We start from the raw sequence: 14,736 nt of genomic DNA, 5'->3' as shown, positions 1-14,736 counted from the left end.
GTGAGAAGCCTTTTGGTCATTAAACTGCGTACGGGGCACCATCGAATGGGGTTTGAAGAAGGAAACTGGTGGGAGGAGTCTTGTTTTTCGGAGGTCGGTTTCTAGTTCACTGGAGCCGAGGGCACCGGGATCGGGCGGCCGGGGAAGATGCGCCGGGGACGGCGAGGGCTGGGTTTGATGGGGGCCACGTGAAGCGGCCTGTCCGCAGGGCCCCGCGAGGTCCCCTTCTCCTCGCAGGGAGGCTGCCGGCGGCCGGCCGTTTGGGGCAGTCGGGCCACGCAGCTCCTTCCTCGTTCCGCAGCGATGGGGTGACGTCCAGGTTCCCGGCAGGTGTGCCCAGGGGGCCGGCCTACGATGCCCCTCTCCCGCGGCGAGTGCAGGGGGAGCTTGCCCATCGCCGGTCACCGAGCTATCCCCGCCGTCCCCGCCCCGCCCAGGAGAACCACGACTGACAGCCCCGTTCCCTTGGAACCCAGACTTTTCCCCGGAGCCCGGCCCCTCCTCCCAGCTCCTGTTCGGGGGAGGCGGGCGCTCAAGAGGAACAGGGAGGCCCGGCGCGGGGGAAGCTGCGGGCCGGGCGCAGGCGGCCGCGCCCTCGCACCGCCCCGGCCCCCGCCCCCCGGCCTGCCACCGAGCGGGTGCGCGCTCCGGCTCCGGGTCTTGGCAGCGGCCGCGGGGGAGGCGGGCACGTGGCTGGGCGGGGGCTCCACCTGGCCACGCCGCCGGCCCTCGGCGGGCTGGCCCGGCCTGGACGGGCTCCGCGCGCCACTGCCGTCGGGGTGGCGGGCTATGGGCGCCGGGCGGCGAGGCCCCGAGCCCAACCTCTGGCCCGCCGGTGCCCTCCCCCGTGCGCGCCGCCGCCCTCTGCCCCCAACGTCGAGGCGGGCGCGCGGCCCGGGCCGACCTCCGCAGGGCCCCGGGGCGACCAGGCCCCGCCCCTCAGGCCACGCCCGCCATCGGGCCACGCCCCAGCGCCCCGCGGCCACGCCCCCCACGTCGAGGCGGGCGCGCGGCCCGACCTCCGGAGGTCCCTGGGGCGAGCTCGCCCCGCCCTCGCTCCCGCCCCCCGCGCCGCGACCACGCCCCCCACGTCGAGGCGGGCGCACGACCCGGCCCGACCTCCGGAGGGCCCTGGGGCGAGCAGGCCCCGCCCCCGCGCGCCGCGGCCACGCCCCCCACGTCGAGGCGGGCGCGCGGCCCGGCCCGACCTCCGGAGGGCCCTGGGGCGAGCTGGCCCCGCCCCCGCCCGCGGCCCCGCCCCCGAAGCAGACCCCGCCCCTTCCTGCCAGCCGCTCCCCGCCTGCCTGGCCGCCGGGCCCCAGCGCGGCCTGCCGCTCCCCGCGCCGCCCCGCCCGCCGGCCGCCCCGCCCCGCCCCCCCTCCCCCCGCGCGGGCGGCCCGAAAACCTGGAGCGCGGCTCGGCCGGGCCGGGCGGCCGCACTGGGCATGCTCAGTAGCCGGGGCAGGTTTTTCGGCCGCAAGTAGGAAGCTTTCTGCACTACCGCGGAGAGGGGGAGCCGCGGAGCCCGCTCGCCGCCGTGCACCGCCGCCGCGCCCGCCCCAGCCCGGCCCGGCCCCGCGGCGGCGCGATGAGCCCGAGCCCCAGCCGGCCCGCCGCGGAGTGAGCGCGGCGCGGAGGGCGCGTTGCGCAGCTGCTCCTGCGCACCGACCCGGCCGGCGGCCCGCAGCGGCGGGAGTGAGCGCCCGCCCGCCCGGCGCCTCGCGGAGCAGGAAGCGCAGGCCACGCAGGGACCCGACTGGAACAAAGTGTGGGCCGCCGGCGGCGCGGCGCCTCGCCGGCCCTGCCCCGCGCCGCGCGCCCCGCCGCCCGCCATGGCCTCCGAGGAGCTGTACGAGGTAGCTCCCCTCCCCCGGCCCCCGCCCCGGTCGCGGGTTGCTGGACGGAAGCGCGCGCGCCCGAGTTTGCGGGCCGGGGGGTCCCGGCCGCGGGGCCGGAGCGCGGACGGGGCCGAAGTGCCGGCAGCGGGGCGCGGGGGCGCCCGGCGGAGCGCTGCGGGGTGTGGGGGGGGGGCTTTCGCCTGCGGGGTTGGGGGGCGGGGGGGTGCGGGGACGAGTGCGACTGTCTCCCGACTCTGTTGCCGGCCCGAGCGCTGCCCGACACCGCGCCGAGAGGGCCGAGCGTTGACCGCATGCTCTAATTAGGTTTGGCATTGTGGCCAGAGCCAGGAAATTTAAACCTAACGCGGATCCAACCGTCATTCATTTTTGCGCCGCGGCGGTGCGAGCTTCGAGAAGGGGGCCCCCGTCGGAACCGCGAGTTCTGGGCCACGGGTTTGCCAGCGTCGACTTGGAGCGGTGCGGTTGTCGGTTTGGATCTCCAGGCGTGTCTTGTGCGCCCCGATGTAACTTCTTGACGCGTTGCAAAGTCGACTTCCTGGGGAGTGCCGACGCTTGGAGAGCGCTCTGTGCTTTCGGGTGCGTGTTTGTAAATACAGCTTCGTAAGAGACTTCACTTGTGGATACTCGGTGGGTTCACCTCCGATGCGTTTAGGGACCTGGGTGTTTAGGGACGTAGGGAAGCGTCTGTAACGAGTAGAGCTGCTCTGGCCTCCCGCGATCCCTTAACCGGCTGAGCCTTCTGAGGTGTCCTCTCTTGCCGGTGCGTTACCGCCCTTGGCACAGCATGCGGCTGTGTGGTGCCATCCGTGGTGGCCTTCTAGCAACTTTTTGTGCGAAAGTTCTCAGGAGGAGGCTGCCTTCCGTAGAATCCGTGGTCTGCCCGACATTGTACGTGGTCACTGTACCTTAGCTGGCACTGAAGGTGTGCCATTCTGCTCAAGCCCTTTACACATTGGCTGTCCCCTCCTGTGTTCAAGATAACTATCTTGGGTCATTTGGGTGTGCGTGCCTATTCAGTCATGTCCCACTCTTTGCGACCCCTTGGACTGCAACCAGACCAGGCTCCTCAGTCCATGGGATTCTCCAGGCCAGAATAGTGGAGTGGGTGGCCATTTCCTCCTCCAGGGGATCTTCCCAACCTAGGAACTGAACTAGAGTCTCCGGCACTGCCAGGAGGACTCTTTGCCACTTGGGAAGCCCCATTTAGGGCACTAAAGGGGAAAAAAGAGAAAAAACCTCCTGTTCTCAAGCTTTCCTTCTTTCTAAGAAAGAAACTGGTGTTTGGGAAGGACCGGGAAGTAGAGGCTGAGACGTACAGTTGGGAAAGTACATAGCACAAGGACAGGAGGGATTTTGGTTTCTACGTTAGACTGTTGGTGAAGATTTTAGGCCTGAGTGTTCACGCTTTCTTCATTTGTGAGGTTATAAATACACAATCGGGTCACTTGTCCCCTTAGTGTTTGGGTGAGGGTAGCACCTTATACGTGAGTTGTATCTCATGTGTCACAAATTATTCTGAAGGCAGCACTTTGAGCACTAGTGCATTATGAACCAAATTTAGTTCTTTGCTTATTCTGTATCTTCAGGTTTTCTGCTCTGGTGGCAGCATTCATTTATAAGTCACCTTCTGTGCAGAGCTTGCGTTCATAGAGCATGTCGTTGAATGCCTGCCCCGTGGAGGTTCCATGGGGAGCCAGGGAGGGATGAGGGATGGGGATGGTTTGTGCCTCCCAAGAGCTGTCAGGAGAACGAAGAACATCACAGAAGAACAACCCACCTGCACAGCGGAGCTGGTCATTCGGAGTTCTGATTTTGGGGAAAGGTGTTGCAGGGGGTCCAGTTGAGGTGACAGTCGATCCCGTGGTCAGTGTCTTTCCAAGTGAGTTTTCTCACTTCTCCTTTACTTGTAGGCAGCACCGTGTCTATATTAGGATTGCAAGTTTATTTGAAAGTCCTGCATAGCGATTGAGAGCCTGGATTTGGAGTCAGAAAACCTAGTTTTTGACATCACCTTGAGCAAATTAACCTTGAAAGCTCAGTGTCCTCATCTGTAAAATTGGAATCAAAGCTTCCCTCATAGAGCTGTGAAGTTTAAATGAAAAAAACGTGTAAAGCAGACCCACGGTTCCCAGAGAGAGCGCTCAGAAGGAGATGGTTGTTATTGTGTTTTAACTGATCTAACATGCCTCTCTGAGGTCTGGTTTTGTTTCCAAAGGTATAGAGTTGTGCTGGTTTAATCAAGGCGATATTCCTTGTGAGGCAGTTGTTTGAAGTAAACACTGCATCTGCCAGGCTGCTTGTCAGGTGGGGAGGGGAATGGTGTGGGAAGCACCAGGCTACGTTAGTAACCAGTTCCTGGGGCACCAGTTGCCTGGTCTTGTCCAGTTCTGCTTAAATCGAAGTAGAAGTTTCTTGTTTAGGCTCCACCTCCACAATTCCACAGGGATATGTTGGCAGAGAAGAAGTTCAGAGTCTTGCGTTTTGAAGTAACTTGGGATGGTAAGAACAAGGCGTCTCTGTAGCCTCTTGAACTTGGGTGAGTTCCTTAACTTTTGTTTTCTCACCTGAAAAGAAATGAGATCTCTGACACTTGGCACGGTTTCTGGTCTGAAGTGACAGGTCCTTGGTCAGTGGTGAAGTGGTGATGGGAGCTGTGCCTCGTGAATACAAAAGAGAGAGAGCCGAGCAAGATGGAAGCAGCATCAGCCTTTCTCAGCATTGAAGAGCTGTTGTTGGTTGAGGGACAGATCTATTTACCTCCTGCATCTCCAGCAGCTAGGATCAGGGGAGACAGATTTTTCTACATTTACCCATCCTACGATGTTTATAGTGTACATAAGAAGTTAAGTGTCCTTTAGGTCAGGGATCCACACACTTTCAGAGAAGGCAGTGGCACCCCACTCCAGTACTCCTGCCTGGAAAATCCCACGGACGGAGGAGCCTGGTAGGCTGCAGTCCATGGGGTCGCTGAGAGTCGGACACCACTGAGCCACTCACTTTCACTTTTCACTTTCATGCGTTGGAGAAGGAAATGGCAACCCACTCCAGTGTTCTTGCCTGGAGAACCCCAGGGACAGCGGAGCCTGATGGCCTGTCATCTGTGGCTTCGCACAGACTGAAGCGACTTAGCAGCAGCAGCCACACACTTTGCTTCGAGGACCAGACAGTTAATACCGGAGACCTTGCAGGCCGGGGCGGGTCTGTTACCACCGCTCAGCCCTGGTGCTGTCGCTCAGAAGCATCCACAGGCCAGGCTCCAGGAAAGCTTTCCATGGGTGGTAGAACTCAAATTTCATATAATTTTTACATATTGTGTAATTGTCTTCCTTTTAAAAAAAAAGAATCACTTGGAAATGTGAAAGAAAATAGTCTTAGCCTATGGATTCTACAAAATAGGCAGTGGGCTCGATCAATCCTGTGGGTCTTAGTTTGCTGACCTCAGTTTTCGATGGTTAGCTGTTCTGGAGGCAAGGTTTGCATGGAGCGTGGGGCCTGGAGCAGTTAAAGGGCTTCTAACCCCAATCCCAGCGCTAGGCTTAGAGCCAGAGTGTGGGTTCCAGTCTTCCCTTCTGGGTCAGGAAGGGAAGAGCTGTATATCTTAAGTAGCCGAATCTCCCCTAAACGCCCTCATCTGTGAAATGGGAATGAGACCACGGCTCCCGAGAAGAGTGAAGACTGAGTCACGGTAGCATCTCAGAGCAGTTGGTAACGCTACTCCATGAAACATCTTTATCTTCTTCCATTCTTTAAAAAAAGAAAAGAGCCATCGCACTCTCAACACCCTGAAAGCAGACTTTCTTTGCTTTGAGATTTCAAAGTGTCAAGTGAATTGATTTTATCACCAAAGAAAACTGTGAACTTGAGGATCTTAATATATCTAGTGGTCAAATAACCATCAGATTGAGTTCTTGTGGGCTGAGCGAAGAATCGAAAACAATGGAAACAGTATTCTTTTATCTTGATCATTCTTTGTCTCACTGGGTGTGGCTTTTTTCCCCCTGAGAACTAGTGTAATAGCTAATTTAAATTTCAGGAAGACCTCAGTTATCTGGTCTTGGCCTTCTGAGAAAATATTTATCCAACACATGCGTGTTTCAGGCAGTCAAAAATGGAAGTAAGCTTTTAAGAATGAAATTACATCTGGTTTATAAAACATATCTTCAGGTTAATTAGTTTGGAATGATAATCAGGATTTGGGGGAGAGTTTAAAGTGATTGGAGTCTTTCTCCTCCCTTTGGGAGAAGATTGTAACCTCTCTCCTGTGCATTGCAAGGCTTTTCCGTACACGGACCAGAAGCACAGTTATCAATCAGATTGTCTGTGTAGTTCGGATGGAAGTCAAACGTCAAGAGACCTTACATGAATGTTGGTCAAGATGAGCCAGCATCTGTAGTGTGTGGTTTGTTGGCTCTTATGATTGAGATCCCCTGAAATAAGGAAAGAGAGACCCTAGAGCCTGTATTGCACAGTGACGTTAGAGAAAAACAGGTGTCATATATTAAACACACATACACGAAATTTAGAGAAACGGTACTGATGGACGTCTCTGCAGGGCAGCAGTGGAGACGCAGACAAAGAGAACACACTTGTGGACACAGTGGGGGCAGGAGGGGGTGGGATGAATTGAGAGTAGCTTGGAAACATACACACTACCGTATGTAAAACAGCTCGTGGGAATTTGCTTTGTAACACGGGGAGCTCGGCCCTTGGTCCGTGTCAGCCTAGAGAGGTGGGATGGGGTTAGAGGTGGGAGGGAAGGGACACGCTGCATCACGTTGTTGTAGGGCAGAAGCCAGCATGACATTGTAAATCAATTATCCTCCAACTAAAAAACATTAAAATAGAGTTATTTGCTGGAATTGATTGTGTGGTAGTAGAGTCACGTGTGTGTGTTTTGAAAATTAACGCAGTCTGTTAAACGTGAATTGGCTGAGGGTATTTATGCGTTTGCCTGGTCAGGAGGATGGAGACATCTCCTATGCGTTTCCTTTGAATTTGCTTCCAGCTCCTGTGTACTTAAGTTTTTCTGTTCTTGCTGTGATACCGAAGATGTCTCATGCTCTATAATGATTTTAACCCCCAAACATATTTTCATGATATGTAGGAAATGCTTCATGAAGTTTTAAGTGTCTGAGCTACATAAAGCCGGGTCTGAATTGAGCTTTTGTAAGGGGTCTTCATTTGTATATTGCGTGTGTGTAGGCACACAGCATTGATGTGGGTCCTATTAAAATGCAGATTCTGGGTCCCAAACCCTAAGTTTGTAATTTGCTGCGTTTGGATGGAGACTAGAATCTCTGCTTCACACACCTTGCTGCTTAAGGGTGGATTTGGGAACCTCTGGATTGCACCGGCCTGTTTCGACAACACGGAGGGGTCGGGATGTGCTTTTGCAGAAGTTGGGCTCCAGGCTCTTTGACTGTTGCTGCCCCTGGTTAACCGAGTCGTTCCAGGAAGGGAGCATTAAACACACTTAGTCATGAGGTTAAGGACTGTTTCTGTCTTCGTCATTTGGTGTACTTGTCCACCAGGTTGTAAGATTGGTGTGGACTGTCTTTAAGAATTCTTTTGTGGTCATTATTTCCCACAGTTCACATTTTGCAGTAGTTGTACTGATTGTTGGATTATGTTTTAAGGATAGAGTGAATTAAAGGAATGACTTAGCTCCAGATTCTTCCTCCCCAGACTTGATGCCTAGGTGTTCCTTTTACACCCAGCCCCTCATTGGCATATATGGTTTTAAGTCTGGGATGGGGAGAACGTGTAACTTTACTGTTTCCCACACAGACTTAACTCTCTCCAGCTTTTTAAGCTGGTCAAGGCCTGGGAGGACCCATGTCTGGGGAAGGTCTTTTGCTTTGGTGTGAAAATTTGTTCAAGTCCTAAGTGTTTTTCTGGGGAAGAGGATCAGCAACTTTTTTCTGTTTCTCAGAGGGATCTAGGACTCCCAAAAAAGAATCAAACTTGTTCTTGAGACCTTTGAGCTAAAACTGGGGTTTCACACCCCTTGCTGACCACTTTGACATCATTTTTTTTGCCTGACTGCTCTGCTTCAGCAGAGCCTGCGGTGCAGCGACGCTCAGACCTCATGACTGGGTGTGAGGTGGTATGCTGTTGGCAGTCTGTACGTGACTCTCTCCACGAGGCCTGCGGTTGGCGTCTCAGCTGCACTTCTGATGGTGCGCGGCCCCGGGTGCTGTAGCTCTGATCCTCCCCGGCACCATGCTGTTCCTTGCGGTGTTCAGCGCCCTGCGTGCGCAGAGCCTCGCTGCTCCGTGCGGACAGCGCTTCTTTAGCTTCACCTGCATCTTTGCCAGTTTCTCTGGTTATCAGTCTTATCTCAGAACTTCCATCTGGGTTTTTTTTCCCCCCCCTTTTTTTTTCCCCCTTTCTCAAGTATATCCTTCAGAGATTTCTCAAGTGAGGGGTTGTTGGTGGGAAAGTCTCTGGTTTTCTGATTACCTGGAAACGTCTTTATCTTGCCCTCATTTTTATTGAGGAAAAAAATGAGCTCCTTGAGTATTTTCCTTAAGCATCTTGACGCTGTTACTCCCGTGTCCTCTGGCTTCCGCGTTACTGTTGAGGAGGTGGTCGTCGGTCTTGAGGAGGTCTGCTTTCTGCCTCTGGTGGCCCCGGGGTCCTCTGAGGAGGTGGTCGTCGGTCTGGAGGAGGTCTGCTTTCCGCCTCTGGTGGCCCCGGGGTCCTCTGAGGAGGTGGTCGTCGGTCTGGAGGAGGTCTGCTTTCTGCCTCTGGTGGCCCCGGGGTCCTCTGCTTGTCTTTGGTGTTCTCTCGTCTTAACGGTGTATCTCTCTGTAACTTCCTGTTCATGGGCGGTCTTGATGGATTTCTGCCTTGCCAGTTCTGAAAGACGGTTGGCCGTCTTCTCATCTGATCCCACTGGGCTTCTAAAGTCCCCCGCAGAATCCCAAGGGGGCACTCACTGGCTCTCCCCACGTCTTACTCTCCTGTAGGCATCTCCTTGCTTCTGTTCTGTTTGCATTCTGGGTATGTCCTTGGATCTCACTTCTGGTTCACTAATGAGCTGTGTCTAATCACCCATTAACTCATCCACCGAGTCTTTCATTTTAGTGGTTGTAGTTTTTGGTTCTAAATATTGTGGTCCTCCCCTTCCCCATCAGTCTGGCTGGCTTTCTTCCTCCTTGGGGTTTGTCTGCTTTTATGACTGACTTAGTCATTACGGTTGGGTTGGCTTGGAGGAAGTTCCTGGGGCTCATGGATATTTTCCTTGCTGACCGCAAGCCCAGTGAGGTGTTAAGAGTTGTATTTTATTGATGATCTAGTTATCTTGCAGTGAGAGGTCCTTTCTGAAACTTGTTGCTTTTTTTTTTTTCTTTTTGCCAGACTCTGAAGAAATGGTTCTGATTTGGAATTTGTGGTATCACAAGTAGGGATCAAAAGCTAGAGCCAACACTTAAGGTTTACTTAAAGATAGAATCCAAAGAAGTGTGAACTGGATTTCAAGGGTAACTGTTCATGCAAATGGACGAAAGAGTTACAGCGTGGTGCCTCTGAAACAGAGTGTACAGCACCTTCCCTCTGCCGTCCCACTGCCACGCGTGATTCTTGTCTGACTTCCCTTTGCCTGAGGTCGGCCCGTGGGCTTGGCCGGAGCCGGTGACGCTGCAGCGGTTGGCCTGCTGGGTCCGCCTCTGCCCCCGTCCCTCCCCTCCCTCTGCCAGCACAGCGTGGCTTCACCTGCTGGGCAGCCCCATCCCCCTTCAGAACCTTATCGGAGGTCACCGTCGGCAGGAAGCCTCCCTCCCTTCAGACACTGTGTGACTCATCTCGTTTTTGTTTTGCACTACTAATAATTTGTATTGCTTAAGCATTACTTATAAGTAAGTAATGTGTAAGTAAAGTAGCATTACTTCCCTGGTGGCTCAGACGGTAAAGAAACCACCTGCCAACGCAGGAGACGTTGGTTCCATCCCTGGGTCAGGAAGATCCCCTGGAGAAGGGGAGTGGCAGCCCACTCTAGTGTTCTTGCTTGGAAAATGCCATGTAGTCCAAGGAGCCTGGCGGGCTACAGTCCATGGGGTCTCACAGAGTCAGACACGATTTAGGAACTAACAACACCAACAGTGCATTACTTTCTCTACGTATTAAATATGATGAATATTTTCTCCTGGAAAGATTGGCTATTTTGGGGGTTTATTTTAGTGCCTCATCTGAGGGTGTGAACGTGGCCAGCCGTTAATAATTGCTGACTTTCAGCTGAAATACAAAAGTTATAGTGACTGGAGTTGCATTATTTGAAATTATACCATATATGTGAGAACTGTGCATTTAGGTATCTTGTTTGAAAAGCCATATGGTGTTTTGGAGGAAAGTTATTTCTAAACTTGATACAAATAATTTGAAGGAGAAGTGTGTTCCTGGAAAGAGTATTTGAAACCTTGGCTGCAGCATTTATGTTTACCCCTTGGGTGAAAAGTGTGTGTGTGGGTGGGTGGGGTCTAAGCAGTGGTGCTCTCTAGTTGGAGAAGTTAGCACAGTATTTTTGGAATGTCTTTGCCACCTGAGGCTTTCCAGAGGTTGGTAGTTTGCAGCCTGTGTTGGTTGACACCCCCGCTGCCCCACCCCGGGTTGGTTGCAGGTCAGAGGACCTTTGGTTACAGTGGTAATGTTTTTCATCAGTAGATGACTTGGGAGTTCAGAGCAGCCCAGAGTTGCGGGCTGATTGTCTTAGCATGTAACTGACCTGGAAGCCTCAGCTGCTCAGAAAACCAAGAACCAAGGCAGAAGACATGCTCCTGACTGTAACAGGTCGTCACGCCCCAGACGCACCGAACACCCCGGGTCTGTGCTGGAGGCTGATCGCCTGTATTTTCGGCATGACACGCTTGGGCTGCCCGGCTTCCTTAGCGAGTGAGGAGCAGAGAGCTGGAAGGGGAGAGGGAGCCACTGCGGGCAGGTGAGCCGACCTGAGGACGCGTGCTCCCGAGACAGGCTGCAGAGGGACGCTGGCGGTGGCATCCGCGTCCGCAGATCACAGGGACCCCTGAGCCCCTCCAGCTGCTGAAGAGCCTGTTTACAGAGAGAAAAGCCCTGGGTTGAAAAGAGCGATCAAAAATGACTTGTAAGAAGTTCGGGGATGTAAGCGACAGAGCTCAGTTTAATCCTGTGGTTCGTTCTCCAAAGTGTCCCACTCAGAGGAGAGAGAGCGAACATCGTCATCAGGCGGGGAGGGAAGGGGGTTGCAGGCCTCACCTGGCTTTGAATCCTCTCATCCTCTGGAAACTTCTGTGGAGCCAACAGTGTGTTGCACGGAATGATCTTTGGCTTGACAAGAAGTGTTTTAAGAGTAATTGCCAGTTAATGCTGCTCCATAAATCTTTGGGCCGGTTGATGCTTCAGGAAGACGAGCCGGGAGTTGGTGACTTTGTTGAGCTCCTCACCACCTCTGCACTCCGGGGTAAAGGCAGGGACCAGCCCCGTCGCCTTCCGTAACGGCGCTGGGTGGTGGAAGGATTAGCTGATTTTGGTGAAATGTGAATGAGAATATTTGAACTGAATTACCGATAAACATTTTAAGAAATCTTGTTTCAGCCCTTGTTTTTACCCTTTACGTTTGAAAGACATTTAGCTTCTATCTGAGGTCGTCTGGATGTTGAAGGAAGGGGCAGGGACTGTTTCTGCCTCCCCTGCTTCTCCGAGGGGCGGGGTGCTGGGCCTGGCCTGCCTGCCGCATGCCTCCCGACCCGGGCTGGCCAGAGCCCCCAGGAAACGTCCTGTGTCCCGGGCTCCGTCCTCCCTCCCTCCCTCCCTCCATCCCTCCCGCATCTCCTGTCCCCCGGCCAGGTTGGCCCCTCCAGCCTGATTTCTGTCCTCCGCAGAGAGCCCTTGGAGGCTCCTGACCCAGACAAGCTCTGGCTTGTTGCTCTGCAAGTGGGCGTCCGGCTGCCCCCGTGGCGCACCTCACTTCTCATCCCTGCGGTTCAGAGGGAACCCCCGACCTCCCTGACGCCTCGGGGTCCCGAGGAGGCGGCCCTGGCTCCGGTCCCCCCGCCCCCCAGACTTGGGCCTCTGACTTCCCCCCTCTGGCGAGTGTGCCTTTGCACTCACAGCAACAGGTGAGTGGCTGTCGTGTGGTCACTTAAGGCAGGAGCGGCGCGTGCGGTGGGGGGGGCGCTGCCTCGAGCAGGACTTGTGCCTCCCCTCTCGGTGTATACAGGTGTGTGCAGGTGGTGGGCGTGCAGACACGCCTCACCCGACCCCACTGGCCTCCGCTCATCAGTGAGAAGGTGGCGTCCCCGGCCGCTGTGTACAGGTGTGCAAGTGGTGAGTGTACAGACGCGCCTCACTCGACTCCACTGGCTTCCGCTCATCAGTGAGCTTTCTGAGGAAGTAGAATTCCCAGCTGGGGGAAATGCCGGGGCGACCAGCGCCCCCTTTCTCACCGGCCCCGCTGTATGTGACCTGAGGGGCCTCCCCCAAAGGCTCCTCTGAGTCCCCCCGGGGACAGGAGCCCCGGAGAGTGACCCTGAAGCACCTGCTGCCCGAGGAGAAAGGGGCTTGAGCGCCGCGTGTGGGGGCAGGTGGGGTTCTGGGGGCCGAGTGCGCTGCGGGCTGGTGGCCCTTGGGGGGCGGGTGCCGCAGGGTCTGTTCTGAAGCGAAGCTCTCGCCTGATCCCTCTGTCTCCCCGGGTCACGTGATGGGAGCCGAGGTCGTCTCCGCCTCCCGCTGCTCTGCTGCGCTCTCCCCCGCCTGCCGCGTCGGGCGATGTGGTGTTGAACTGTTCACAGAAGTTTAATGAGAAAACCAAGCGAACAGTAGCACCCCTCTGTCCTTCGAAACCAACTTGTGAACTAAATCCAGCTTCGCTTCCTGCGTATCTGTCCCCTCCCCTTGCCCGGAAGGTTCTGTCCCGAGTGGGAGACGGATCTCTCACTCCGGTTGGACATCATTATCAGTCTAGGACAGGTCATCGGTCAGGTTTCTGCTTGTCTGTTAGTGTAAGAGGTTAGTAATGATACAAAAATGCGGCGAACGTGTGGGGAGGTTTATCTTTCTCCCTCTGGGTTCCATGTACCTTACCGGGGGTTAGCAAAGAGCCATTCGGTTAACATTCTTAAATGATTTATGGGTTTGTTAAAAGTGGCATTTGAAAAATTTCTTCAAAAGAGTTTATAATGATACCCTTTAAATGTGAACCTTGCTTAAACCTTAAAAAAACCTTTTAAGTTTGGATGAGCAGTTAGCCATGACGTGGCAGTACTGTCTATGTATATGTAGATGGTGCCTGTGATAAAGAATCCGCCTGCTAGTGCAAGAGACATAAGAGACGCGGGTTCGATCCCTGGGTCGGGAAGATCCCCTGGAGGAGGGAATAGCAACCCACTCCAGTACTCTTGCCTGGAGAATCCCATGGACAGAGGAGCCTGGCGGGCTGCAGTCCACGGGGTCACACTGAGTCAGACACGACTGAAGCGTCTTGGCACACATGCAGATCTTCTGCAAAAGCCTTAGGAAAGTTTCTCGGTCTGGGAGGCATTACCCTGGGTGGATTAGGGTTTATGTTAAGGTGTTGGAGGTGATTCTCTAAGACACATGCTAGCTAACACCTTAAAACAAAGAACCCACTAACTGTTCTTGCCATGAGGACTGGAGTTTTAAGGGTTTCTTATTTCTTAAACTCTTTATAGTATAAGTTAACAGACGATGGTGGTTCGGTTATAAAAAAAACAAGCAGGATCCTAACCAGCATCCTCCCTTGGTCTCCATCCTTGGGATCACTAAGCAGATGCAGAGAAGACGTGACTAAAGCAGCAGCATTTTCTCAGGTGGCTCCTGGGACCTCTGGGTAATTACCGGTAGGGTTCCTGTGCCCAGCAGTGAGAAAGTCTTTGTATGGACCTAAAACTAGTGACTAATTATAGAGTAGAGTATGAACCGGCTTTGTATGAGATTAAGTGAATTTGCCAGGAGCATGAACTTAATGCATCAACACAGATAACAGTTTTTGAATATCACCAAGGATTTTAGGTTGAACAGGTGGCTATAACGAAGCACAAAACATTGATGAAAAGAAAGATCAGAGGTTCCACTTGTCCAGAATTTTGTCCAAAAGAGAATTTGAAAGTGTGCGGGAAACCACTTTTGATTTACAGCATATCACCAGCCTAACTCACTAAAACTTTACAGTTTTGAATTACTCTGGTTCTTTCTCAAATTCATTTTTGTGAATTTTTGGCACCATGGGGGATATTCAAAAGACTGTCTGAGGGCAATCCTAAAAGAGGAAAAAGTCTCAAGAATGTTTTGTATTGTCAGCAGCTTCTTTGAAATAGTTTGGTCTCTTAAGGTCACTTCTGCTTGAATTAGCTGACGCTCGTTTGCCAGGCAGGTGCTTTGAATTTCGTAGTCTCATCACCTTACTCATGGTTTGTACATAAAGGCTCTGTGTATGTTCTAAGGAGAAAAGAAGGTGGAAGTCAAAGGGGAAAAAAGGCATCCCCTGCTCTAACACCCAGGTTATCCACCACAGGCGGTAGAGGCCCATCATTAGGGACAGCTCTGTGCATAAATGCAGATAGAAGGGTGCATTTACAAGTCACAGTTACTTCATAAAAACAATTATATCCGAACTGTTCAGAAGACACATAGACGTTAACACTGAAGGAATCGTGTAGTGTGCTGTAAAAACCTTTTTATGTTAATCGGTCCATTTTTCTTCTGCATTTTTCTTGACTTGTTGAAGTTCTTTGTAATTAAGCCTACTCTTTGTTATTCATCTTGTAAATATCTGTGTGTGTCCTCACTCTTAAAAGATTTTAAAATCCGTAACATAATCACATATTTCACCCACAAAGTTAATGAAAATTTACATTTTAATGTAATCCAGTTTTTCTTCCTC

General features: G+C 53.5%; 1 protein-coding gene across 1 annotated transcript in view; it reads left to right on the top strand.

Annotated features, from left to right (window-relative positions):
- Positions 1-1,522: 1,522 nt before the first annotated feature.
- CDYL (chromodomain Y like) overlaps positions 1,523-14,736 on the top strand; it is a 93,835-nt gene continuing 80,621 nt past the window's right edge. The window contains exon 1 of the mRNA XM_043908629.1: positions 1,523-1,856. Coding sequence (XP_043764564.1) covers positions 1,833-1,856 — 24 coding nt within the window. The 5' untranslated portion in view covers positions 1,523-1,832. The remainder of the gene's footprint in view (positions 1,857-14,736) is intronic.

The sequence above is a fragment of the Cervus elaphus genome, chromosome 7, assembly GCF_910594005.1.
Source record: "Cervus elaphus chromosome 7, mCerEla1.1, whole genome shotgun sequence".
Taxonomy (NCBI): Eukaryota; Metazoa; Chordata; class Mammalia; order Artiodactyla; family Cervidae; genus Cervus; species Cervus elaphus.
This window is presented reverse-complemented; position numbering and strand designations above follow the sequence as displayed.